We start from the raw sequence: 27234 nt of genomic DNA, 5'->3' as shown, positions 1-27234 counted from the left end.
TCAACATGTTAAGTTACAGAGACAGAAGCTTGGGGTGTATATTTCCAGTGGGAATATTTCATTCTGCCTAGCAGGCAAGCAATTTGGAAATATGAGTTCTTCTTTCCTGAGGCTGACCAGGCCTACAGGATTGCACAGGAAATTCTTTTAAGTCAGGAAATGAGGATGCATTCTGCATGGGACAAGAAACCCTTACTTTAGGGTATTACTTTCTAAAGTGTGAAACCACAACATTACCTCTGGAGTAAGGGTCTCCATCAGCATTAAGCAAGTCCATTATTATGCATAGTGCTTGTATCTAAATCCTCATGAATTTTTCTGTTGCTGTTTATATTTATTTAAAATATCCCAGAATCACAGAGTGGTTGAGATGGGAAGGGACCTCTGGAGATCATCAGGTGCAAGCCCTCACTGCTCAAAGCAGCAGCAACCACAGCAGGTCCAGGTGGCTTTTGATTATCCCTAAAGATGGACACTCCACAACCTCTGGGCAACCTCTGCCAGAGCTCAATCACCTCCATTGTAAAAGAAGCTTTTTCATATGCTTAAATAAAATTTATTATATTTCAATTTGTGCCCCCTGCCTCTTGTTCTGTCTCTGGAGAGTACTAAGAACAGCCTGGCCCTGTCCTCATTAGGCACATCCAAGCACACACAGAAAAGCTCACCTTCACAGCCATTCCACTGGGCCTACTCCAGTCTCTCCTTATCTCTCTCTATCAGAGAACTCCAGCCTTGACTCAGTACCCTGGGTGTGTTCCCCCAGGACTGGGCAGAGCAGAAGGATCATCTCCCTCCACTCTCTGGAGACACTCTGCTCAGTGCAGCCTGGGAGGCTATCGGTCACTTTTGATGGCTCATGTTTATCAAGAACTTTTTTTTTGGGAAAAGAAGCCTTAAAAATGTGGTTTGCCCATTTTAAACTGAAGGTAAGGAGATGTATGGCACAGAGTTTCTTATTTTAGGCCTGACCTTGCTGTCAGTTTTGTGTTTTACCTAAATATATATGATGTTGTCAGTGGTGATATTAAGTTTCAGAAGCAAAGCTGTTAACCACATTCCTAGCAGCACAACATATTCTTTTAGGCTTCTTTCTTCACTTTTATTTAGTGTATTCAAGATACAGAGTAAAGACTTAAGAGTCCCCAACCACTCCTAACGTAAACTAAGAATCTCCCTAAAAAAGGGCAACCAACAGTAATTCTGGAAAGAGAAATTAATCATTACAATTAATCATCAAAAGAGGTAAAAAAATTTAACAATAAATTTTCATTAACCATCATCTCTCCAAGAGGTCTTTATCCTGAAGTCAAAACCAAATATGGCAACATCAGAGAAAATTTCTCACTGCTCCCAAAAAGCCAGACAACTAAACTCCATTTGTAAGGATAAAGCCTGTTTTAAGTAACACTGACACAGTCCCACCAACAGGCACTCTGGTTTCTTGATTCCTTAGGAATGATATGCAAACAGGAAAGCACCAGCTTTCAGACTTGCAGTTGTGTCTGCAAGGAAGGACATTAACGAGAATCACACACAAAGTTCCACTTTCATCATGCCAGGACTATTTCTTTTGGATTCACATTCTTGCTATACAGGACAAGATGAGTCCCTGAAGATGTAAATAGACCAAAGGAAAAAGAACAGATTAAACAGAGGTCTAAAGAGCTGTCTCATTCACATGATGATATACATGACTTAATGCTACACTGCTAACTATAACTGTCAAATTTAGGCTCATTCCATATACACCTTTCATGTCTGGAAAGATGGTTTATGCAAACACAAGTCAGGAGCTCCACTGAACACCTGACATACTGATGTAAACTTTTACTTTGGGGAGCTTCATCTACCACTACACTTCATAGGCATAGAAAGAAACATCTGATCCTAATTTTCTAGACACAGTAGTTGAGGAGCACTTGACTGAAGCCTCCTGTACCTCTTGCTACACATCAGAGCAGAAGGGAATACAGAACACTTGTACGACCCTCACTCCACACTTCTCAGCAGAACTAGCATACTGAAAGACATTATACAACTGCCTTTTACTATAGTCTAAATATGGATCTAACATCTCATTTTACCACCTTTTTTTTCCTCTCAATTGAGTCTGTTCTTAAGGAAAACAAGGATGACAACTTGAACAAGGGAACTAATGGGTGATCTCTACCAAGATAGAAGGACTGTGTGAAAGATCTTGTCTAGTCAGGGAATTATCCAGTTCAGTTAATCCCAAACACAACTATTAATAGTTGGGATGGAACCAACTCCAGTCACTTCTCAAATCTTCACTTCTACATTTGTATTTCTCTACTTGAAAAAAAGCCCAAGTATCTTCTAGGTAAAAACCCAAAACAGACATGGTTTTCCACACCCTCCCATAACTGGTATCCGGTTGACAGAGAAAGTAACTAGCTTTTGTGTGCCCTGACATTGCAAGCCCCCCTGAATTAGCACAGTACTGTTACATTGATCTCTGCAGCAAAAGAGTCCAGAAACATCAGCATTTTTCATGATCTGCTGAGTACCCTCAGTTTCTAAAGCAGCAACTTGCCCAGAAAGAGATGATCCAGAAGGGACCTCAAACTCAGGAAATCAATCTCATTTGTACCAGTAAATGGTTAGTGAAAAAACATGTGTGATTTATTAGATATTATTCATCTTGGTACGATGGGGAAAAAAAAACCTAAAACAACTAGTCAAAAGAAAATTTAAAGCAAATACTTCAACAGTTTTTTGTTAAGACTCCTTGTTGGAAAAAAATGTTGTGCATCCACAAAAATTTACCATTTATTGCCTAAATTGCACAACTGGGGATAGGGGACGCTTCAAGTGCCTCTTTTAAACTTATTTATCCTCGATGTAAACATTCAGTCTCCTAACATGCATCTTGCAGTAAAAGCAAAAGGAGAAGGAACACAGATATCTGCGCTAAAAATCCGACATTTTTTAGTATCTGAGGCATAAATAAAACTATTACTCTATTCAGTGTAACTTGGTTTTGCAATCTGGAATTTGATATTTTTAATAATGACAGTCAAGGATAATAATACAGAAAATACACAAATTCTGAGACTCTTCAATAACATTAACAGATAAAGCAATAACAGAGATAATGTAAATTATCTAAAAAATAAAGGTCATGTAATCTAATAAGTTCAAAATTCACAGCTTATTTGAACTTAAACATAAATAGCAGAATTAAAGAGTGCTAATTTTTTTTCTTTTCCATATAAATAAGTCATATAAAGATACTATCCCACACAAACCATTTGAAATAATATTAATAATCTTGCAACGTGTTACAATGGATTTTATGCCACCTGTTATCTTTCAAGCACAATCTCAATATTCAACTTTTCATTTATTATTTGCTTGGATTTTTTTAAAGTACCTTTTCTCAGTGATTTTGGTTCCATACTGATGATCACAGTTTAAATGCCCTATTCCTCCCTATTTTTCAGATCCTACAAATTCATACATGTCAATGAGATTATCATAAACACATGCTTTTGTGTACTTGACAGATAATGCAAAACAATTTTTTTTTTTGAAGCTCAAAAATCTTGTTAATGGAAAACTCTTTTTCCATAAAAATTCTCTCTAGGTCAAGTCTAACAACAAATTCTAGACATTTCCCAAATCTGATTCTTATTTTGACAACTCCCTTAACGTATTTCCCTCTCAGGTCTCCAAAAAAATTCCACCTTGTCTTGAAAGGACACAAGAGACACTTCAGTCAGACCCTTTGACAAGATGCTTTCATTTTTGGTGACATTTAAGATGTCATAGTGATGCCAGCAAAATAAGTTGGTTTTATTATTAGGCAACTAAAAGTTACCTGATTGTGCTGATGAGCAGTAAAGGCAAAGGCATGAGCACTCAGATTTAAACATTTAGGCTGTACAACACTTTAAAAAACAGACCACTAAACCACCCAGAACTATGAGTACATAGAAGCCCAGGCATTTCTCATACTAACATTCAGCAAGACAGTATTTTTGAAAAACAATGGATTCTCCAGTGCATGTCTTGTTTTTCTAGCTTGGGGTTTTTTAATGTGAAAAATTGGGACTAAAGAAAACACAATATCAATTGTAAGTCTGACATAGGAACTAATTTCCCAGTCTTTACTGTAATATGAGAAATGAATAAAGTTGTTCTCAGTATTTTGTCCAGATTTCCCTTAGGAAATACAAATATGGGCATTAAGAGAAGGGACACAGATGAATGCTCTGCTCAACAGGGAGGAATTTATCTCCAACCTCAGAGAGCATAGTGATGTCAGAATTATGGCTATATGAAATTACAAACAACTTTAGAACAATCTCTTCCCAGACAGACTACAAAATGCAGCTTGTTGTGTGATCCAAAACCACTTCTGCAAGTAAGCATTTGCCAAAGAGACAGGCAGGAAGTCACCTTACAATACTCTGTGCTAACCTGTAATCAGGTTCCAGGATGTTAAAGCTGTCTCATCTTCTGAATCAGCCTTCAAAATAATCAGGAATGTGACATTCTCTAAAGGATTGAGCTGAAAGTGCAGGAAACTGCATATCATAGTTACACAAAGCAAAATCAAGCTTGGTTCCCCCCCTCACCCCCCCAACTCTTAGCCTTTCCCCCACATAGTTTAAGTTGAAAACTGGGGATTGTGTTAAATTCTGGTGATCTTCCTTTTGGGTTAAGAGAGTCAAAGAACTGCGCAGAACTGTGGGAAGCCACCTAGTGACAGAGGAGCACAAAAATGCCTGGAGCTGCCCAAAGTTTTAACGAGATGACGCAGTTGGAGCATGTGATTACCGCTGTTTTTCTCACTGACTTACAAGTTGTGTGGTATACTAGAGTTCAGAGAATTGCACAGTGATTTCTGGCAAGTTTTATGAGTCTTACTAAGTCTCGTAAATGAACTGTGAAATAGCAAATTTTCAAAAGATGGGATGTACAAGAGCAAAAGGAATTCTATAAAAATGTATAAGGAGAAGGTCTGATGCAAATTTTAAACTCATGGTGGCACTATGCAGAAAAAGTTCGATTCTGTGAGGCTGGAAGGAAATAACCCAGGGGAAGCAAATGTGCAAAAATGGAAACAATCAAAACAAACTATTTTCTTTTAACTCGATGCAGAAGTAATTCAGTAGACTTGAAAGAGGAAGTTTTCATGACCCAGAAAAAATGGCTGTATTACATGTATTTAACCAGCATTTTTCACAAACTGAGAGCTCACAAAGTAGCATGAAACAAAACACTGAACAGAAAGATTTCCAGGCCAGTAGTGCTCAGTGTGTACAAACAATGTCATAATTATTTTTGCCTATGGCAAAGAACTTTACCAACATGTACCTTCTGATGCCACTGAAAAACCTCACTGCATGAAAACTGCATATGGCTTATGAGAAAAGCCAAATGGACAATGCAGATTTAGATGTCAGTTTACTTTGACATCACCAAATAGCACCATTGAAGCAACAGGCACAAAATCCATCATCATAACAACAGGGAAATCAAATATATTTGTTCCATTACATTATAATACAGGCAGTATTAAAATCTAGTATGAAATTGCCAGAGTATGTCATTCTGAATAGCAGAAGAAAGCCAAAGAAACACCTATTTACAGAAATAATTCTTAGGTGTCATATGCCAGCAAACTTAATGAGGGACTGGCCAAGCATTTCTTGGAAAGGAGAAGATGCATGCTGTTCATTGAACACATGCTTCTCCTAGAGCCATTCTAACAGCATTAAACAACAGCAATGAAAAATACAACCTGAGAAAGGAGTATCAGTTTTTGAGTCATACCACAAATGATGTCATGACTACAGGTATTTGATGTACTAATGAGAAAAGTCCTTTAAAGACTCCTTGAACACTCTTTTTTTTTTTTTTTTTCCTCTCAGAATTACTCTTGGCAAAGGATCATGCTCTAATCCATATAAGGAAAGTAAAGAAGCCCAGTTCAGGATTACTTTGTCATTGAAAAAGACAGCATGACATCAGAGAAATTCAGATCCTATAGTTAAGGGGTTTCACAACTTCTGTACTTGAAATCCCATGGATAGAACTGAAATTCAAACAAGTGAGTTCAAGCAGTGAAGACTCCAAAAATGAGAAAGAAGTAGCATTATAAGGAGAGTAATGGTAGCAGAAATCATGAAGGTACGTACAAAGCTGAGAAACAACAGTCTAAAAGAATAAGAGAAAAAATCATTTCTTACAGGCAAATACTTAGTGAAAAATTTCTATCCTTATTATATATTTAATATGGGTATGTAATAAACATCTTCCTTTTTTGTGAGGGATCATCTTGAATTCAAGATCATCTTCCTTTCAAGGTTAGCATGGTGGCAGACATTTACTCTAGAGGGATCTGCAAAACATCTACATCATATTCACTATTCATCAAAGCAATTTTGTATAATACAGCTCAACACAAATGGCAAAATACCATGGGCAACGGGAGGAGAAACTAAAGATATCAACAGCTTCCACCTTCCCAGTAGCAGAAGGGAATTTATCATACTAAACTCCAGACACTCCCATGAACATGACTAGGCCTGATACTTCCGTGGGATGAGGAGGACCACAAGTACCTCCACCAAGAGAGAGAAAGGGTTACCTCCTCTGTTGCATCCTGGATTTTGGGTTCAGATTAGGGGTTTTGATATGTATTACTTAGCCAGTTCTGTGTACCCCTTTGTACACCCCTGATCCTCCCACAGTGTCCAGCTCCAGATCAACTCCAGCAACCACCCCCTGCTCCTTCCTGAGACTTCCTTGTCGGTTACCCCATCCTCGCAACCCCATTCGCCCCGGAGCCCGTGTCCACCCCTGTCGCATCCCCCTTGGCCACCCCAGTCCACGTCACATCCTCGTAGCCTGCCCCCATTGAGCGAGGGGGGCTTGCACCTCCCTCGGCCTGCCCCCTATAAAACCCCACTCCGTTCTATGCTTGCCACCATTTTATCCACACAGCGTTGGAGAGCAGCAGTGCTTCTCCATCGCAGCTCCACGCGCCAATAAAAATTCTCCAGCCAACGATGTGGACAGAGTAGACAGTTCCTTCCTTCTTCGTCTCGCCCCTCACGCCCAGCAGCAGAATGCAGCCAGCCCATCCCTGGTGCACGGTACGCAGAAGTGCCTGGAAGCAAGCGGTGTCGCCGAGTCCTGCCGAGAAGCAGCACCATTCCAAGCTCTCTGGAGCTGCATGGGATCGGGGAAAAGAACACAACATCGCAAGTGGCACCCAGACGTGCAGCCACGGCCAGCGGAGCAGCCGGCACAGGCGGAGATTCACCACGAAGCACCCCAAAGCCGCGCGGAGAGCCGCCACTACCGCCACGGGGCCGCGCTGCTGACCAGCCAAGTGAGCCACGATCCGCGCTGGTATTGTGCTTTGCACCGGACTGAAAACGACAGGAAGCGTGGACTCCCCAAAGTAGGTCAGTGAAGTCTCCACCACCCCCGAGGGAAGCACGTGGTGCTTTACTCGCGTGGGAAAGGAAGCACAACTTTTCACGGCCACAGAAAGCCGACGAGAAGATGCTTCCCGGGAGCCGAGGGCCCTGGTGCAGTTTTGTTTGCAGAGATTCCGGTTTTGCTGAGTATTAGTCATAGGGACGGGCCCAGCTAATACTCTCCTTCACATGGGTGGGCTTACAGCATTCCCAGGGTGAGGGGACACGTGGTGCACAATGCAAGCTGTAGCCGCCGGGGTCTTTCGCCCTTTCTGGTTTTTTTCTCGCTTTTCCTGCACCTAGGGGTGAAGTGGCTTGGGTGGAAATAGCATGGGGACCACACTAACCACCCAACAGAAGGAATTCTATTCCCAAGTTAAAGAAATCCCATCAGTAAAGGGCCCCTTCCCCAAAAGCTCAGTTAAGAATTTTGTTCGGTGGCTGTATTTTTCCTTCCCCCACGTAATGGCAGAAGATGTCCATAAAAAGGAGTTTTGGGAGCGCATAGGGGCAAAGTTAGCAGAGGGAATTGAACACAGGGATCGCTCTGTGAAGGACTTTTTCCCCAAGCTCCATCTGTTAATTTGAGAAGTAGCAAAAGCGGAGTCCGCGCGGGACGCGAACCGGGAAGGGAAAGAGCCATCGGGCCAAACTGTTATTACCCCTGAATCTGTTTCCCCACCCTCTTCTCCTACCCCTTCTTCCCCTAACCCGGGTAGGCAGGGGGAGTACTCTGCCGCTCTGAGTCGCAGGGCAGCTCCACAAACATGGACTGTGTTCCTGGCTCCCCCAAGCTGCCCCGGCATCCCTGCCTTAGCGAAATTAGCTACTTCGCTGAGGAACCGGCCCCAAACCCTTTTTCCAACCCCTTCTTCCCAGTTAAAAATCCCAGTTTAGGCGCTACCCCACGCAGCACCGTGTCCCTGAATCCCTTTCTTTGTTCCCCTGAGGAAGCCAAGGCCACATGGCCGGGGCCTTTGTCTTCCCAAGATGAAGAGTGGCCACAAGGGAGGGCTTCTCCTTCCCACAACCCTTTTCTTCCCTTTGTTCCCGTTGTCCCTGCCTTTGACCCAACCCCCTCCTGCTTCCCTCTGGGTGCGGGCACCGCCCACTCCAGGCATCAGGTTGCTACCCCTCCCCCTGTTCCCCCTCGGGTGGGCGTTCCCTCCTCGCATGCTCTGCCTGCCTTGTCATCAGCCCCGCCCTCTCCCGACAGGGAGGGCTCTATCATCTCCACTCCACAGTACCTGGAAGAGGATTATCCCTGTCCTGTCCCTCGCACCCCACCCCCGCGTCCTCCCGCTTTTTGGAGACCCAGAGGGGGGCAGGGTCCAGTTTATGAAATCGAGCAGTCGCTCCACACTCCAGCCCCCTACACTATGGGAGGAAAAAACCCTACATGGACACTCCTTCCCAATGAATCAATAAAAGAGGTCTGCAAAAGATTGTGCGATTTTGGACAAAAAAGCCCTTTAAGGGCATTTTAAAAGCAACTTTGACATCCAAAACCATGGTGCCAGCAGACATTAAGCGTCTGTTTAGCTGCTTGCTTCTCCCATCGGAATACAACTTGTGGGAGAGGAGGTGGAAGAAATTGGCAGCAGACCTGCTTCCCAAAATCCGAGAGGGGCCTTACAACCTGGATTTCGCGCAAGAACCAATCACCCTAGACCATCTTGTGGGTGAAGGAGAATGGAGTGAGGGGCAGCTCCAGGCTCGGGGGATTCCAACAGCCATGCTGGACATGTCCAGGGGTGCAGCAGAGCATGCAATCCTGGGCATGCCCACCAAGGACCTGATGGTTGCCTATACAGCAATTAAACAATCTGTTGCTGAGCCTTTTGTAGACTTTGTAGACTGAGTCCAGGCAGCAGTCGAGAGACATGTGGAGAGACCTGAGCTCCCGGAGAGACTAGTCCTGGAACTGGTGTGCATGAACGCCAATGACATGTGCAAAAGAATCATCTTAGCAATGCCAGTCTCACCACCTCCGACCCTCGACCAGATCATCGAGGAGTGCACCCTGAAGTCGCACCTGATGATGGAGGAAGCCCCGAAGAAACCCAAAGACAAGCTGGTCGCCTCGGCTGCTGCTCCTCCAAGGAATTCAGCACCGAGGCAATTCCCACCTAAACGCCAGTGCTTCTGCTGTCAGCAAGAGGGACACTTTCAGGATCACTGCCCATTCCTAGGGTCTACACCACCCGGGGCTGCGGGAGGAGGGAGGGGGGACGGGAACCCCACTGCTTCAAAAAACTAGGGGGACAGTGTGGACCTGCCCTGTGCTCTGATAAAAATGAGGCAAGGCGCAATGCTGCAAGAGGAAATGCAATGCACCACCTAGTTCCATCTGTAAGCGGCTGCCTCTCCACTACTGACAACAGGGAGCCTTATCAGCTCCAACTCACTAATTCTGTCCATTTCCGTTCCCAAGACTGGCAGTTCTTCATAGCAGAGTTTCTATCGCACATCTGCCGCTGTGAAACCAGGAGGAAAGAAGACCTTTTAAACTGCAGGTACCTCATTGTTGGGGACACAAAGAGCACTCCACTAAAGATAGAAGTCCCTCCGGTAATATCCACCCTTAATCCGAGGCTCTTCTATCTCGTGGCACGCTGTGTCCATCCCCCCCTTCCTACCTAAGGGCCAAGTTATTGCGCAGGCAATTCCTATTCCTCGTGCCCTGTGCAATGATTTGGAACTCTGTCTTTTATGCTGGGAAGTTGGGAGAGGAAAAACCCCTCATACAGTGCAAACTTAAGTGCAAGGGATACTCAATACATCTTCAGGGGATGCTGGACACAGGGGCAGACGTGACGGTCATTCCACAACACAAGTGGCCGTCACACTGGGAGCTACAAAGCATGGCCACACCAGTCTTAGGACTAGGCGGGCCCCAGCCAGTGAGACAATCTAAGAACATTGTCCAAATTAAGGGTCCGAACGGGCTGCTGGCCTCAGTATATCCATTTGTGATCGACTGCAAATTGACCTTATGGGGGAGAGATGCCATGTCACAGTGGGGAGCCAAATTGGAATTTCCGGCCCCCCAGCATTTTTAGGTGCGGCCACTGAAGAGCGCCCCACACAGAAATTGACATGGCTCACAGATAAGCCCATCTGGGTGGAGCAGTGGCCACTGAATAAGTAAAAACTGCAGGCGCTCAAAAAACTAGTGGAGGAAGAATTGGTGAAAGGACACATTGTAGAAACTAACAGCCCCTGGAACTCTCCGGTGTTTGTAATTAAAAAACCAGGGAGGGACAGGTGGCAACTTCTCCACGATTTAAGAAAGATTAATGAAGCTATAGAAGACCTGGGCTCTCTCCAACTGGGTATGCCGTCTCCATCTATGCTACCCCGAAATTATAATTTGGCAGTGATTGATATCAAGGATTGTTTCTTCCAAATCCCACTCCATCTGGATGATGCCCCTTCGTTTTGCCTTCTCTGTATCCTCCATCAACAGAGAAGCCCCAGTGAAGTGCTACCACTGGACAGTGTTACCACAGGGTCTCCAACGTTCCCCTACCATATGCCCGTGGTATGTCGCTAGGGTTCTGTCCCCAGTGCGTGCCAAGTGGACATCCTCTATTTTCTATCATTACACGGATGACGTGTTGATTTGTGCCCCTGACAGCGAGATCCTGCAAGTGGCTCTGGAGGACACTTTTAGGGCCTTGTCAGTGGCAGGATTTGAGCTACAGAAGGAAAAGGTACAGTTGCTGCCACCCTGGAAGTATCTAGGCCTGGAAATTAACAACAAGACAATCAGGCCTCAGCAAATTAAAATAAATAACAACCCCAAAACACTGAATGACCTCCAACGCCTGTGCGGCTTGCTAAATTGGATCAGACCATGGCTGGGGCTCACCACGAAGGAACTATCCCCTCTGTTTGACTTGTTAGCAGAAAGGGAGGGGGATGAGGGTTTAGGTTCCCTGAGAGTCCTGACCCGTGAAGCCAGAGCCGCACTTGAGAAGGTCCAAACCACCATCTCAAGCAGGCAGGCCCATCGTTGTCAACCAGGGCTGCCATTCCGCTTCATCGTCCTAGGTGAGTTACCCCATTTGTATGGGATGATATCCAGTGGGACAAGGGTCAACAGGACCCCCTCTTAATAATAGAGCGGGTGTTCCTTGGCCACAGACAGTCCAAGAGTATCACCAGACCACAAGAGCTGATGGCGCAGCTCATAATGCGGGCCAGGGCTCGTCTGCAGGTACTAGCAGGTTGTGACTTCACATGTATCCACCTCCCCATCAAAATATCCATGGGGAAGATGACCAAACAGATTTTCGAACACCTTTTAAGACAGAATGAGAATTTGCAGTTCGCTCTGGACAGCTTCTCAGGACAAATTCAGATCGGACATCCTGGCCACTACTTATTCAACACCAAATTCAAATTGTTACCAAGAGAAATACAAAGTAAAAAGCCACTCAGAGCCCTGACAGTGTTCACAGATGGGTCAGGGAAGTCCCACAAGTCAGTAGTGACTTGGAAGGACCCAGAGACTCAGTTGTGGGAATCCAATGTTAAGATAGTAGAAGGTTCCCCGCAGGTGGCAGAGTTAGATGATGTAGTGAGGGCTTTTGAGAAATTTAACCAACCTTTTAATCTGGTAACGGATTCGGCATATGTAGCAGGAGCAGTGTCCAGAGCTGAACATGCAGTCACAAAAGAAGTCCCAAATCAGGTCATCTTCAGGTTGCTCACAAAATTAGTACACCTGGTTTCTAACCATGAGCATCCCTTCTATGTGGTACATGTGAGATCATACACAGATCTCCCAGGCTTTATTGCCGAGGGGAACTGTAAAGCAGATGCCTTGGCAGCCCCAGTACAGCTGGGAGGCCAGCTGAATATAGTCAAGCAGGCCAGGCTCAGCCATCAGCAGTTCCATCAGAATGCCCCGGGGCTGGTACGCCAGTTCAATCTGTGGCGTGACCAAGCCAGGGAAATTGTGGCCTCATGCCCCAACTGTCAGGAGGCAGCTTATAACCAAAAGTGGGAGCAGGTGTGAATCCCAGAGGTCTCCACAGTTGTGAGGTATGGCAAATGGATGTCACCAAGGTCCCTGAATTCGGGAAGCTCAGGAATGTCCAGGTAACCGTGGACACCTTCTCAGGAGCTGTTTTTGTCTCAGCCCACATAGGGGAAAGGGCCACAGACGCCAGGAAACACATCATACACGCTTTTGCCACCTTGGGGGTCCTAGCCACAATCAAAACTGACAGTGGTCCAGCCTATCCTTCCAAGGTGTTCAGCAACTTCCTTCAGGAATGGGGGGTTCAACATAAGACCGGGATTCCCCACTCCCCCACCGGCTAGGCCATAATAGAGAGGACTCACCAGACGCTGAAACAGGTCTTCTGGAAGCAGCGGGGAGATGTGCGAGTGCTGTCACCGCACGAGAGGCTCTGCAAGGCATTATTTACCATCAATTTCCTAAACTGTTCTTTTGACAGACCAGAACCGCCAGCCCTGAGGCATTTCAAGCAACATCAGGAGCTCCAGCCGGAGGAGCGGCTTCCCATGTTAGTGACGGATCCGGATTCTAAAGAAATCCAGGGTCCCATTCCACTTTTGATTTGGGGACAGGGATATGCCTGCATATCCGCACCCTCATGAGTCAAGTGGATCCCCAGGAGGTGTGTTAAACCTTACACACCAGGGCATTCAGTGAGTCGGAACGATACAGTGCCTGTAGATGCAACCAATGATCCCACCAATCTAGGGGTTGCATCCACTTGCAGACGCCACAATGAGGGAGGGAACTCCACATCTCCCTAAATAACACTCTCTTTTCAGCTACCTCAATCCAGTTATGCCCCAGTTTCCTATGTCTGCAATAAAGTTGTTTTCCCAATTCCCCTGTCCCTAAACACCCAAGGAAAACCAGCTCCAGCAGCATCTCCAGGCCCCCTCCATCTGCAAAGCAGTCACTGTAGTCACAGCAGAAGAAGAAACTGGGAGAAGAGGCCACTGCGTGAGAGACAAAGAAATCAAAGCAACTGCATTCTTTATATTTTTTAAAGCGGGGAGATGTTGCATCCTGGATTTTGGGTTGAGATTAGGGGTTTTGATATGTATTACTTAGCCAGTTCAGTGTATCCCTTTGTACACCCCTGATCCCCCACAGTGTCCAGCTCCAGATCAACTCCAGCAACCACCCCCTGCTCCTTCCTGAGACTTCCTTGTCGGTTACCCCATCCTCGCAACCCCATTCGCCCCGGAGCCCGTGTCCACCCCTGTCGCATCCCCCTTGGCCACCCCAGTCCACGTCACACCCTCGTAGCCTGCACCCATTGGGTGAGGGGGGCTTGCACCTCCCTCGGCCTGCCCCCTATAAAACCCCACTCCGTTCTATGCTTGCCGCCATTTTGTCCACACAGCGTTGGAGAGCAGCAGTGCTTCTCCATCGCAGCTCCACGCGCCAATAAAAATTCTCCAGCCAACCACGTGGACAGAGTAGACAGTTCCTTCCTTCTTCGTCTCACCCCTCATGCCCGGCAGCAGAACGCAGCCAGCCCATCCCTGGTGCACGGAACACAGAAGTGCCTGGAAGCAAGCGGTGTCCCCGAGTCCTGCCGAGAAGCAGCGCCATTCCAAGCTCTCTGGAGCTGCACGGGGCCGGGGAAAAGAACGCAACATTGCACTCCTCCTCCTGCCCTCAGCTGTTGATTTCCATGAGCAATTAACCCCTGCAACCTGCACCAGCAGATGGAGGTTCTGGTGCTGAAGGAGGTACAAATCCATGCCACAAAATGAGCTGCAGAAAACAGAAATCAAGCTACTCAAGAAGTCCTTTTCTGGTCCAATCCACTTACTTTCCTTCCTGCTTTCTTAAATTACCTGTCTGCATAAGCTGCTGAAGGAAACCACCTTGTAAAACACATCACTTTTCTGCATGAGGAAGCACAGGGACAGGGATATTCTCAGCAATGGGGACACAGAAGCAGGACAGACACACGGAACAGAAACGACTAAAGGATCAACAAGCTGGTAAGATCAGAATGCAAGCCACACTGATCAATCACCTCTTTATTATAAACAATACAATTTTCCCAAGTTTTTAGTGAAATTGCTACCATGAAGCACCTAGAGATTTTGTAGCACTTTTTTAAACAGATTATTACATATAATTTTATATTCCTTCTACAGATGTAATTGTAATAAGAAATTACTAATTGTAATTGCAAGAAATTACTAATAACAGAAAAAGAGAGAAATCTTTCAGAGAGTGTCATCAATATGCTATTTAAATATCTAAGAAATTATTAAGAAATAATGACCTTAGATGTGAGTTACAGTAAGTTGCAGTGGAAAGAGACCTTAGGCAAAAAAAGTACATTGTTAGGGCTTTCTGTTGTAAACTGATTTTCCTTTTCCCTCAGTTACAGCAACGTGGTTTCTGCAAGTTTTGGACTACTAGGTTTTCAGATTTTATTACTAAAATTAAAATGCCTAGAAACACACAACTATATCACCCATAATTTTCATTTTGTAAATTGTCCTGTGAATTGTGCCAAAACAGAACAGATTAATATTTGTTACATGTACATTTGAAATACATGTTTGATTGATAGTATAGCTAAAATCTAAATATATGAACATGCAAATACCACTTGAAATATAAACAAAAAAGCCTGATGCAGAGCCTGTATGTGTTTTTCCTTTCAAAAACACATACACTACCTTTCCAGACTTTCTACCTTCCCTGTTTCCGAGGGTAACTGACATGATAGGCTCTAGCGTGTCATCAATGTTTGAGTTAAACAGTTATGAAAAGTGCCTATTTAAATATTATAAGGTAAGGTAGGGCCAAAGTAATTATATACAGCTTCATATTTCCTGGGGAGTTCACTCTCAGCATTTACCTTGAACTCCACTAGAAGTAAATACAATACATGTGCATTTAATAGTAATTATATACTAACTGTATTATTGTAATCCAAAGAAATAATATTTTGCCTCTCCAAGCACAATAATGAATGCAGATCAAAATATGTTTTCATTTTGTATTCTAAAAATCAAAATCTTCTTTTGACTTCAGCACCACTTACATGAGTACTTGAAAAGTAAAGCATTAAAATACAGAAAAGTGTATGTTATTAATAAACAAACTAAATTGGGTAAATTGAAAATGTGGAATTTATCCTTGTAAGTACTCAAAGATTTTTGCAAAATATAAGCAGATTTGTAATTCAGACTAACTGTTCATTCAAAATGGGGACAGTAATATTTTAGAGGGCAATTTGAAAACATTGTTTCATAGCTGGATAGACAAAAATATACAAGCAGCTGCCAAAAAACAAGTTATCATTGTCAAACACCAGGTGATCCAATTTTTCACATACCAGAAAGAGTTTAATTTTCCATCTCTCTATATGTTTTTATCTAGAGATATCTTTGTACTAAGGAATAGATTTCAGTAACAAGAGTAAACACAGAAAGTTGAAGAAATGGCTGTTCTGCTGAACTGATGAGATTATTACTGAAATATCCCACAAATTTCAGCACAGAAAGCCACTACACAGAAAGGCTACACGTGCTCTCACATTTAAGCCACAACATCCTTATCTGAGAAATCAAAGATATTTTGATATGGTTTCAAGATGGTGACTCCAGAAAATTCATCCCTCTTACAAAGAAATCAGAGATGATGTGAACAAAGCATTTTCAAAGGTGGACCCAAAGGTGTAGGTCATGTTTGCTGAATGCCACAAAAAGGTAGAAATCTAGCTCAGACAGTTCAACTAGTCAAAAATCTGGATAGGCAACACAGGTCACTGCAAGAGCTCAGGGATTTAACAGTCACATATAAGGCCTCTTTTTGTTTAATAAACAACAATTTGTTACTGTAATTAGAAAAAGATCTAATGGATGCTAGTAGATGTCTGTACTACTTTGCTAAATATTAATTTTAAATCACTCTTTAGACTGGATAGACCATATTCAGATATAATTAGATGCACACTTCACTGATAAAAACCTGCAGAAGCATCCTGAAGTGTTCCCAAAGACTTCAGTATCTCTCAGTGAAGTATCTTAGGCTGGCAAAGGAATAAATACTCTTCTGACTGTACTCTACACATCTATCCATACAGTGGCATCATACAGGAAACAAAAATTTTCCCTCTGAGCAGGAAAGTAGAGCCCTGTGCTTCTCTTTTTGATCTCTGCTGATATTCTCCTCATTTTTGAGATTATGCTATGTTCATTTTGGTTTCAAATTCCCTGTTCAGTGCATTTTAATTCTTCTCTAGCCAGTCATATGAGCAGTGTAGTAACTTTCCTGCTCCATTAGGAGAAGTAGAAAATTCAAAAAGAATACAGAAAGCTCTTCAATAGACCTATATGCAAACCCACCCATCAGTAAATTCTAGTGTGGACTCATTTTAAGGTGATATTATACTCTTCTCATGCTTCCCAGGGCATCCAGAAAAAGCACAAATAAAGTCATATTTGAATCTATGTAAATGTTAATAAGGGAGTTCAATTCATAACAACAACAAAGATATATGAGTAATAGTCCAAGCAACAAAGCAGATACAGAATTAAATAACATGGGGAAAAACAGTCTCGATCCCATTAAAGAGAGCTGTTTAGGTGGCTACATGGGTTATGAAACTAGCACTAATGAAGATGAGACCACAAGGAGAAGAAGATTTTTCCCTTGACCTAAATAAACTGTATTACAAAATGAATTTGAGAATATTTCTCTTTCTTATTTCAAACTAACAGAAAAATCACATTAGGAGATTAGTTTAAAATTTATGCCTTTTCTCCAAACAGCAGTTAACATGCTTTTATCTTACTATTACCTGGTTTGTACCAAGTAAGATGATGACCTATACAATATACACTTATGACATAAATAAAACCAGACAAGATTTAACCAAATGCCTTAATTCAAAGCAGAAAATTTTTCTGGACTACAGGAACAAATCACTGTTTCTAGGTTCAGATCTACTAATATCACTGCAGGATATTCTAAGATTAAGACAGCTATATGGGGACTGTGACAATCCCTGGTTTTTGACTGCCTATTTTATAGGAAAAAAACCCTGATTTGAAAACTATTGCAAAGTGTTTTCTAAACCATAACAGAGAAAGTAAACCATACAGGAAGAAAAGGTAACTTATATCTTACGAGGAAATTACAGAGGCCAATATACAGCTTGTATGGGATACTGGGATGGTAAGGACTTCTTATGTATCTGCATATGGAAAAATGATGTATCACTAACATATCTTTGTGTGTCAGAGAAGTCTGGTAAATCTCCTGTGCCTCCATTCCGGTAACTCACCATTAGTCTCTGCAACATACTTGGAAACTCTGAAACATGTCACTCCTGGGATGGGAGCTGTTCTCTAGAGTCACAGTGTGTTGACAGAAACCACCGTCATGGTAAATAAAAGAAATAGGTTGGATTTCTCAATGAGAAAACAACAACCCTCAGGACAATCAAAATTAACAGTAGGAAAAAACTGTCCATTACTTAACAAAAAAAAAATTTTAAAGTGCCAAACACTGAACAAGACACAGGTCCCTGTAAAGGCAGAGCAGCACCTTTTAAGGACAAACATGTAGCTGTGTAAAACCTCTGAGCTGGCTCACGGCTGACAGAAGTAGCATCTGATCTTCACAGATACTCCATACCTAGTGGGGTTTTGTTTTGGCTTATTTTTAATTTTCATTGTTACAGACTGCACAGTGTAGTGGAGACACAATATGTCTGTCCCTTGATAAGACAGATATGATTTATGCAAACAGCTGCAGACACTCATGTACAGCAGCAGTCTGGGCAATACACAGAGGGACATGTGCTTATGTAGGCATGCATTTGTGCTTGGACAAGTACAGAAAAAGTTCACAGCTACTATACAAGGACAGAAATCTTTGGGTCAGGAATTTTTTTTCGTCCATTTCTGAGAGAAGAAGGAATCAATAAAAGAAATCTCAAGTCAAAATTACCAAATTTGACACCATCTTGAGCTAAGAAACAAAGACACAGATGAGAGCTGTCTTAACAACCAGCATTTCTGGAGACTCCCAAAACTTAAATGGTCCTTCTGAACCCTCAGAAGAATAGTTCCAGCTGGCAGATGTCCATGTACATAAAGGAATTCATCCTACAGAAGAAGGAAAGGGGTCATCGAAGACTCCAGTGCTTTGGGGAGGAGGATATATACATGCTCCAATAAGCCTTTTCTTCTCCTACAGAATTACAGAAAAGGCCAAGGTTTCATTAAAACCCCAGCTGGAAATGGTAATTCAGCACCACCTGTCACAGCCCCATGGGCACCCCCAGGCCCTCGTTGACCTGCCCAGCCTCAGCTGCTGCTTCCACAGACTATTCTGCACCAGAAGCCTCAGTGAAGCTCAGGCTTCTGTTCCCAGACCTGGCTTTAGCTTAAGTACCGTGCCTGCCTCTGGTCCTGCACTCATCTCCTCAGACCTGTTTTATTCGTACTCTTCAGACCCAGGCTGTGGGTGATCATTTCACCACCCAGGCACATGGTGTGACTCTTAGGGCTGTCCTGTGCAGGGCGAAGAGTTGGACTCTATGATCCTTGTGGGTCCCTTCCAACGCAGCATATTCTGTGATTATGGAATTTTCCATGTGTCTGGGGCTGCTCATGGCTCCTACTTCCAGCCCCCAGCTTTGCCACACTGCTCAGGCCCCATGGCACCAGATGCCCTGCTGGAGTGGGCACTGCCTGTGCTGGTGGCACCCTCACGTCCCTTCTCGGCCTCCCTCATGGAGAAGCCCTGCTCATGCTGCTCCCAAGTGCTATCATTTAACAGTATCAGACAAAAATATTTCAAAAGAGGAAACCACTATTTTTAACAAAGTATTTTTTACTATTTTAAATCACCTAGTCTGATCCAAATTCACCTCTTAATAAAGATCACTGTACCAAAAAATAATCTTCAAAGTTTCCTCCTGTGTCTACACAGAGAAAACTCAGTGGTCCAATGTGGTGTTGGTAATAAAAATTGACATAACCAGACTACTAAGGCAAAGCTGATAAAATTAGCACAGTCAAATCGCAGTGATTAATTCAGTCTGTGTCTTGTTCTTCGTTCATTACATTTTTATATTTTCAGAAACTGCTGCGCACTGCTGCCTTTTAAATTCTCAAACCCACACCAACACACAAAAAAGTCACCTACAATACACAGCTGGAGAGGCTGGGAAGGAGGAAGGGGAAGAGAAAGACAGGAAAACCCAAGCATCTGTATTTCAGGAGAGGAAAGCAGGCAATATAACACAGATTGAGATAGTTAATTTAGGTGCCTTATACAACTAACTTGTTTGTTTGAGGCTTTAAGAATGCTTTGGCCTTATCAAGTCGTATTTAACTTTCTTCTCCACGAAACAGATATGCTTTTTGTGGTTTCCAGTGTTTTTTTATATTGTCTTATGGTGGAAAGTAGGTATTTAATTGACCTGAGAACAACAAGAACTACTATACAATGTAATTTTTGTTTGTAAACTATCATGTTCTATAGGAAAGGGTTTCTAAGAGTAACTTCTTAGGAGATGTTAACAGTCAGCAGTTTGATCAATTTGGGAAGTAATTGTTTTTTCAAACAGTAAAAAAAAAAAGTCTGTTTAAAATATATTTTTTAAAAAGTTTCAAATGGTTGCTATCCTCATCAGTCACCTAATGCTAAGTGTATATACCGTACAGTACCCTTGTATTAACCTCTGTAATTAAACTACTACTAATCTGATATTTGAAATAATAGTATTTTTCTAATTTTCCTATCTTAAATTCATTATTATACATCAAAAGACATGAACAAGACCATAGCTCAACTAGCGTACAATCCTGACAACATTTATAACCAGAAAGATAACATTACACTGTGATAAATATTAATGGAAAAGGAAAATTTTTGCCATCTGAAAGTCAGACACAGTAAATGTAAAAAATGGTTTTAATCATGACGAGGATTTTGATGGGCAAAACCAAGATGTTCACTGGAAAGGAAATAAGGTAAAGAATTTAGAACACTTGAAGTAGCTACACTGAAAAGCTTATATCCAGACTTCAAAACCAATCCACGAACAAAAATGCAGTTTAAAAAGGTATTATAATTCAGCAATATGACATATATTTACCAGGAGACAGAGGAAGAAAAAATAACCACACTAAGCCTTGAACTTGTATTCTGACCTAAACAGCACACTAGGTTTCGCAGCAATTCTGAAGGCCACATTACTAAAAGACAAGGAAGTAAAAAAGAAAATATCAAAACTCCCCTATGAAGTGTTTATTAATGTGCTAATCTAAACTCAGACCTGAGATACAACACTTTTTTATTTCATTCTATGCAGTAAGTTCACACCTGGGATACCCACAGCAATGCATTTTAAATTCAAGCACTAGGGAAATTACTACATAAGTTGGAGAAGATGGGAAAATCAGAAGAGGACTTGTATGATTTTTGTTGTTGCTGCTTTGTTTCTTTTTTTTTAATAAATTGACAAAATGGAAGGATACCAACTGGCATTGATAAAAGGAAAGCAGCAAGGGAAGGAAGATAAAAATAAAATTCCTCAAAGTACGAGTACAGGACAGAAAAATTCTTGTAGTCTTGTGGGGAAATGGGCATCCAGAGTTGATTGACAGGAGAGAGTAGTTTGTTCAAATGAATATAAGAATGAAATATATACATGATGACTCTTTACAAACAGGTTAGAGGAGCAAGACAGAAGTAACTATATCTAATTTAGCCATTAATACATCTGGGCTGACAATCACATCAGACAGATCTTAACGAGTTGCTAAAAATATTCTGGAACTACCATTAAGAAATCAAAAAATCAGAGAAGGGGAGAAAACAACCCTATAAATGCTCTTTTTGTAACCAAATAAGCAGGGATTTATTTTCCAAAATGAATGTAATTTAACATCCTAAACTATTTAAAAGTGGTCATCCTGCCTCCTTCTGTGTAGCTTAAGAGTAGTACACTAGACCTGCAGAAAGAGATAAAAGGAATTGTTCTGCTTTACTGAATGTTTTGTAAGTTTGGAAGATTCTTACCCTGTATTGATGGAAATTATTTCTATCAGTGGATTCTTCCTAATCTTTGGCAAATCCAGTCGTGCTCCCCCCAAACGTTTTCCATTATCCTTTTTCTGACCCAGCAGTCTCACAGAATGACCTTCAAATTAAACAAAAAAATGCAGTCATTACAAAGAACAAGTCTCATCATAGTTGTTTTGATTTGCTCTTCTTCAGAAGTAGTGTTTATATTTCAAAGATTGAAAATGAGAATGAGATGTAATAATATATTTCCATGTACTGGAGCATTTATAAAGAGACACTGACAGGTAAAATAAATCATCTTAAAATGAGCAAATTATTTCATCCAATTATCTTTTCACACTTACACTTTCTGTTTTATATGATTAAAACTATCTAAGCAGTCTCATTTTTAGATTCTCTAGCAAATAGCAACACAGCAATAATATTTAAATGAGTTGCATGGCAGGATCAAATTATTCTTCCCAAAAAATTTAATTCAAACCTAAATTAGAAGGTAATAAACAACTAAATACTTTTTTAGCTTATTATATGGAGAACCAACACATTTCAAGGTTACCTGACTGTGTAAGTCTAAAAGTGCTGGGAAGCGTTTCCTCACATGTCTGTGGCTAAGCTGACTACCAGGATTTACATATATTCCTCCCAGGAATATATTCCTGACCAGGACAACTGCAGGTCAGAAAACTGCCTCACAACTACTTTCCTGAAGCCATTAATATTCAGGGACTAAAATACAAATAATTTCACCAACTGCCTACATCAGTCATGCCACGACAAGTGCTATATTTAAAGAGCACAAATGACAGGGTTCACTGATATTGTGAGGCAAGAACTAACAATGAAGAATCAAAACAATTGTGTGTATTATTGCATAAGGTAGTCTAAAGTGTTCCCAAGTTATAAGTGTTAAGACTGGTATCATTTACTCCACAAAGCCTAGAACAGCGAGATGAGAGACAGAAAGTGAAAGCTAATGGTAGATACCTAAACAGAGCTGGAAAACAACAACTCAAACTGGCAGAAAAGAAAGCATGTGTCTGTTGAACTTGGAAAACTCCCTGATAGTAAACTCTACAGCTTCAGTCCAATATTTCAGGAAAGAAAAAGCTAACCCTGAAATTGGAAAGGGGGCGGGGGGGGGGGGGGGGGGGGGGGGGGTGTTGAGCTAAATCCAGCACAGCAAAGCCTATGACCACTTCAAATTAATTAAAAGCTCTGTTACATCAAAGCTCCTAACTTTTGTTACCAACAGCTATTTACAAAATTAACTCCTTCATCATTCAAAGCCTTTCTTCACTGCCTGTTCTGAGGAGTCATAAATTAATTTTTGAATAATGTGGCATTCCTGCTCTTAATTTATTTCCTTGATACGGCAACAACAGCCTGGAAAAAAACCCAACTACTTCTAGAATAACATCTTCCTCAAGTTTTTTAAAGATGCATAAAAATTCTAAATCAAAAATGTGATCTAATGAACAAGAGAGCAGGACTGACCTGATAGAATCAAATTTAACACCAATAGGAGACATAATGGTTAATACTGATAAAAGACATCATAATGTTGACAGGAAACAAAATTCATTACTTCTGCAGTTGCAGTTGACAAAATTTCATTATATCCTGTGGTGAATTCAGTAATATGGTGCTTGTGCTACCAGCATTTGCTAAATAACTCACTTCTACCTTTTCCTGAGAATAACAGTAATATCCTTGTCTCACAATACCATCTGTTATTTTCTAATCTAATGCTTCATTGAGGAGCTGCAAGCATGACACCATTTCATTTACTTATATAAAAAAGTGAGTGGGTTAAACTAGAAACAGAAAACATTCCTTTTTTATTTGTTAATACTGTGGTTTATTTGGAATAAACCAGTTTATCCATTTTTTTTAAATATTCAGCTACATTGCCATATTAAAGGTGTATTTGGATTTATGGCTGAGAATACAGTGGAACGATTCATTGTAGTCTTAAAACAATTAGGTTCAACAACAAGTTACCCAAAATTTAAAATTCACACACTTAGAACTGGGGTCAAACCACCATTCTTAAGTTTAAAAAACAAGATCAAAACAACAAACCACAAAACCAACCTGCCCCCCTCCCCAGGTAATATCTTCACGTGCAGAATCAGGGAGGCCTCATCTCCTCAGAACACAGACCCTCACAAGGAGAAGCCATGTGTGTAACTGCTCTCTAACAAGAATTTAGTTCATGCTCTCCCTTTCTCATACTGAGAGCAGTCCTCCAACAGACAATCACCCTCAAAAACACCCCACAAGATGAGGCCATTCCACAGATAGAATATAACTTATAGGGAGAATAAGACTGAGCTCCTTCTATCATCAGAGACTACCTTTATTCAGGAAAGAAACCTCAGTTCTGTAACCATCTCCCACATAATCCACTGAATGTCAACACTCATCCCAACCCTGACCCTGAGCTCAGGAAATCTATGGCCTGACAATCAAAAATGGCAGCTTATTCTCACATAAAATACACTTCCCATATTCCTCCTGAATGACACTGAAGTTCAAATTAATATGAGGCTCATAAGACCTGTGGGGCACTCAAGAATAACAACATGCCTGTACTTTTCAGTCCAGACACCAGAGGCTAAAAAAATGCCTCCAAGTGGGAGATGAGTTTTAGCAGAGAGTTTAATGCTTCCAGAAGGCAAGCAGCACACGCACATCCAACTACTGTGACTTGTGTGGCAGGCACACTTAATTATTTTTCTTACAAAGAAAACCTCCTCAATTACAGTATTTGTGACCTTAAATCCTTTTTCCTCTACTCCATACAAGGACTATTTGTTCCATTTTAAGCAATCACTAAAGCATCTGTTTACAGAATTGTTACTATTAATAAAACATAACTTGATAAACACTGAATCATACTTTTTCACATGCTGTAAATCTTTTTTTCCTCAAACTTATTTCAAGTAAACTTACAAATAAATATTTTGCCATCTTCAGCTAGGAAAAGGCTAAATAACTTTTTTATTTAGTGCTGGTGTCTAGCCAGCACTATTAATCCCAGATCAACATCAAGTTTAACTAAAAAAGTAGTAATTTTAAATCTCATTCATTACCTCCTTTCAAAGGTTAGAATGGGACAAAACACTGCAATTAAGCTTTACTTCTAAAGCATTTTATCTGATTAAGTTACCTTCCCTCTGACTTTACAGGTTTCATAACTTACTAAGCAAAGCAGGTGTCCCAAACTTAAAAGGAGTCTTTCTTTTCATGTTTGTTTTATTTCCTTTTTTTTTTTTTTAAGTTTTGTACAACATTTTTGAAAACTGAGTTAATCACAAGTCTATTAACCATAATGATGAGTGCTCCATCTCAGATATCAAGCAAACACACCACTCCTTTTTTGAGGGCTCACTCTACAATATAAGCTTTGAAACACAGCTTAAAGACAAACAGATCTAGTCAGGTTAGATAGGAAAGCCTAAATTATCTAGACCTATTAACTGCTCCTCCTATAAAAATAACTTTCCTACTTCCACACAGTCTAGCAGTAGATAAAAATCCATCAAGAAAAAACAAAACAAAACCTGAAAAAGTTAATTAGTGGTTTAGGTCATGTGTCAGCAGTTTTTCACTAGTTAGTAGATAATTAATACAGATTAAACGTAACAGAAATACTAACCAAGTCCAGCAAGGACACTTGCAGAGCAGAATCACTCACAGCAAATGCAAATGAAATCAAGCTATGAACAATTTAAAATGAAACAGAGCTCTCTAGTTTTCAGAACTGTTTAATATTAAACTCATCTTTATACAGAAGTCAGTAGATGCAATTCACATTACTTGGCACTATCTGCAAGAAGAATGAGGTTGGAATAAATTTATGAGGATATTAAATCTTATTGTTAGCCTAAAAGAGGGCATTTAAATGTGTCTAATTTGATCATTCAGTATGCAAAATGAAAATATTTTCAAGGTATTTATTTTCACTTGTTAAAAGGGACACAAAGAATTAGCACAGTTTTAATGGCACATACATATACCTCTAATAATAAATGTATGTGCTTCAGGATTGATGGAGAAGGCCCAATCTTGAAATACAAATATATGAACGGAACAGGTAATGGAATTTCTTTGTCATAAGATTATAGCATTAAATGTCCTGTGAACCTCAGGTTAACATCATATGCATGTGACCTAGAACCACAGAAGAACGCTAATGATATTAGAGCAAACAGATTCAAATGGGACTGGTACCTTCCTAGTTTATTACAAGTATAAGTCAGGGGGAAGTAGCCTGGCTTAGTAAATTTTTGTAAACTTTACCTGGCTATCAGCATCATATCAGACACTAGTAGATCTATATTATGTTTAAAAAAAAATCAGCTTCACTCTGTCCATAGGCTGGCACTCCTCAAGAACTGCTGGGAAATTATAGCAGCTTGAAAGATGGAAGAGGGCAGCCACTGAGGGTCCCTCCACGCCCCTGCACACCCCACTGGAGCTATACAGTGTGACTCTGAAACACAACTCCCAGCCAGACATAGATTTCTTAGTTATTAGCTTTCAAGTTCAGTGCAGATATCTCAAGCAGCTCAAAACCACGATTTTACAGAAAATCCTCAAAGATGCAGGAAACCCCAGCCTTGGCAGCAACAATTTATATTGTTTTTTGCTTGTTCTGTTACCCACTCTTTCCCTGTTACATCACTATGCTTAGAGGTTATTCACCATTTCCTGAAAGACTTTTTTCCTCAGCACAGTTGCCAATGCACTGTTCTGCACTTCTCAGATGTCTCTCACCGACCTGTCTGATTTTCTCCAGCATCTTTAAGGAACAGGATTAAGCACATTTTGTGTACTCTTGCACACATTTCCTTCCACCACTGTTTGGTTCTTAATGAATAGAGAGTTTTCCTTCCTCAAGGTTAGCACTGGAAAAAATAGCACATAGGAGCAGTGTAGCTAAGGAAAGGAAGGTAAAAGGCATATGAAAGAAAAACTAATACATTTCTTCAAAGAAAAACTAAAGGAAGATGTGTAAAGAAGAACCAAAAGCAGTAATAAAGACTGAAAGAAGCATCAAGCATGGGCAGATCATAAGTTCCTCTCCCATCTTTTCTCCCTGCCCTGCAGCACAAACATGCTGTCCCACAGCAGACATGACTGATTTCAAAGGAATTCCCAAGCTCCCCAGAGCAATCACATGCTGTCAAACACACACAAGTGCAAAAACAAGGACACTAATTGGTTTAGGACTCTGCTGTGTGGAAGCTCCCATCCAAACCAACCCCAGCTGGCCAGCAGCACATTGGCATCCCTGAATGTCATCAGTAGCATTTCCTGTCCCAAGTAAATTCAGGGAGCAAAGAAAAGCCAAACCTAACTGAAAGGTATATGCCCTGCTCCTGACCAAGCAATTAATCTAAATTATTCCTCTTCTAGATCAGTGAAGATGGGAATGTTCTGTAACAGTCAAACTCCTTCATCTGGTGTAGACAGGAACACGGAATAATTCAGACTAATGGTGTCAGAGTTACTGATCCTTCCTTGTGTTTCACTGCACCATGCTTGGGCCAGGCATTCAGTCCCATTACGATGCTGATAGCCAGTGCTGCGTTTGATCCAGTCTCTGCATTCAAAACTCTTTCATAAAAAGACTGATTTCCACCCTATACCAAATCAAAAAGCTTCATAGAAATGTGCAGGAATTACTAAGCA

General features: G+C 41.4%; 1 protein-coding gene across 3 annotated transcripts in view; it reads right to left on the bottom strand.

Moving 5' to 3' along the window:
• CDKAL1 (CDK5 regulatory subunit associated protein 1 like 1) overlaps window positions 1-27234 on the bottom strand; it is a 386114-nt gene that overhangs the window by 222887 nt on the left and 135993 nt on the right. For all 3 annotated transcript variants that reach the window (XM_068200064.1, XM_068200067.1, XM_068200065.1), the window contains one exon: window positions 21529-21649. In XM_068200064.1, coding sequence (XP_068056165.1) covers window positions 21529-21649 — 121 coding nt within the window. The remainder of the gene's footprint in view (window positions 1-21528; window positions 21650-27234) is intronic.

This window comes from Anomalospiza imberbis, chromosome 1 (assembly GCF_031753505.1).
Source record: "Anomalospiza imberbis isolate Cuckoo-Finch-1a 21T00152 chromosome 1, ASM3175350v1, whole genome shotgun sequence".
Taxonomy (NCBI): domain Eukaryota; kingdom Metazoa; phylum Chordata; class Aves; order Passeriformes; family Viduidae; genus Anomalospiza; species Anomalospiza imberbis.
This window is presented reverse-complemented; position numbering and strand designations above follow the sequence as displayed.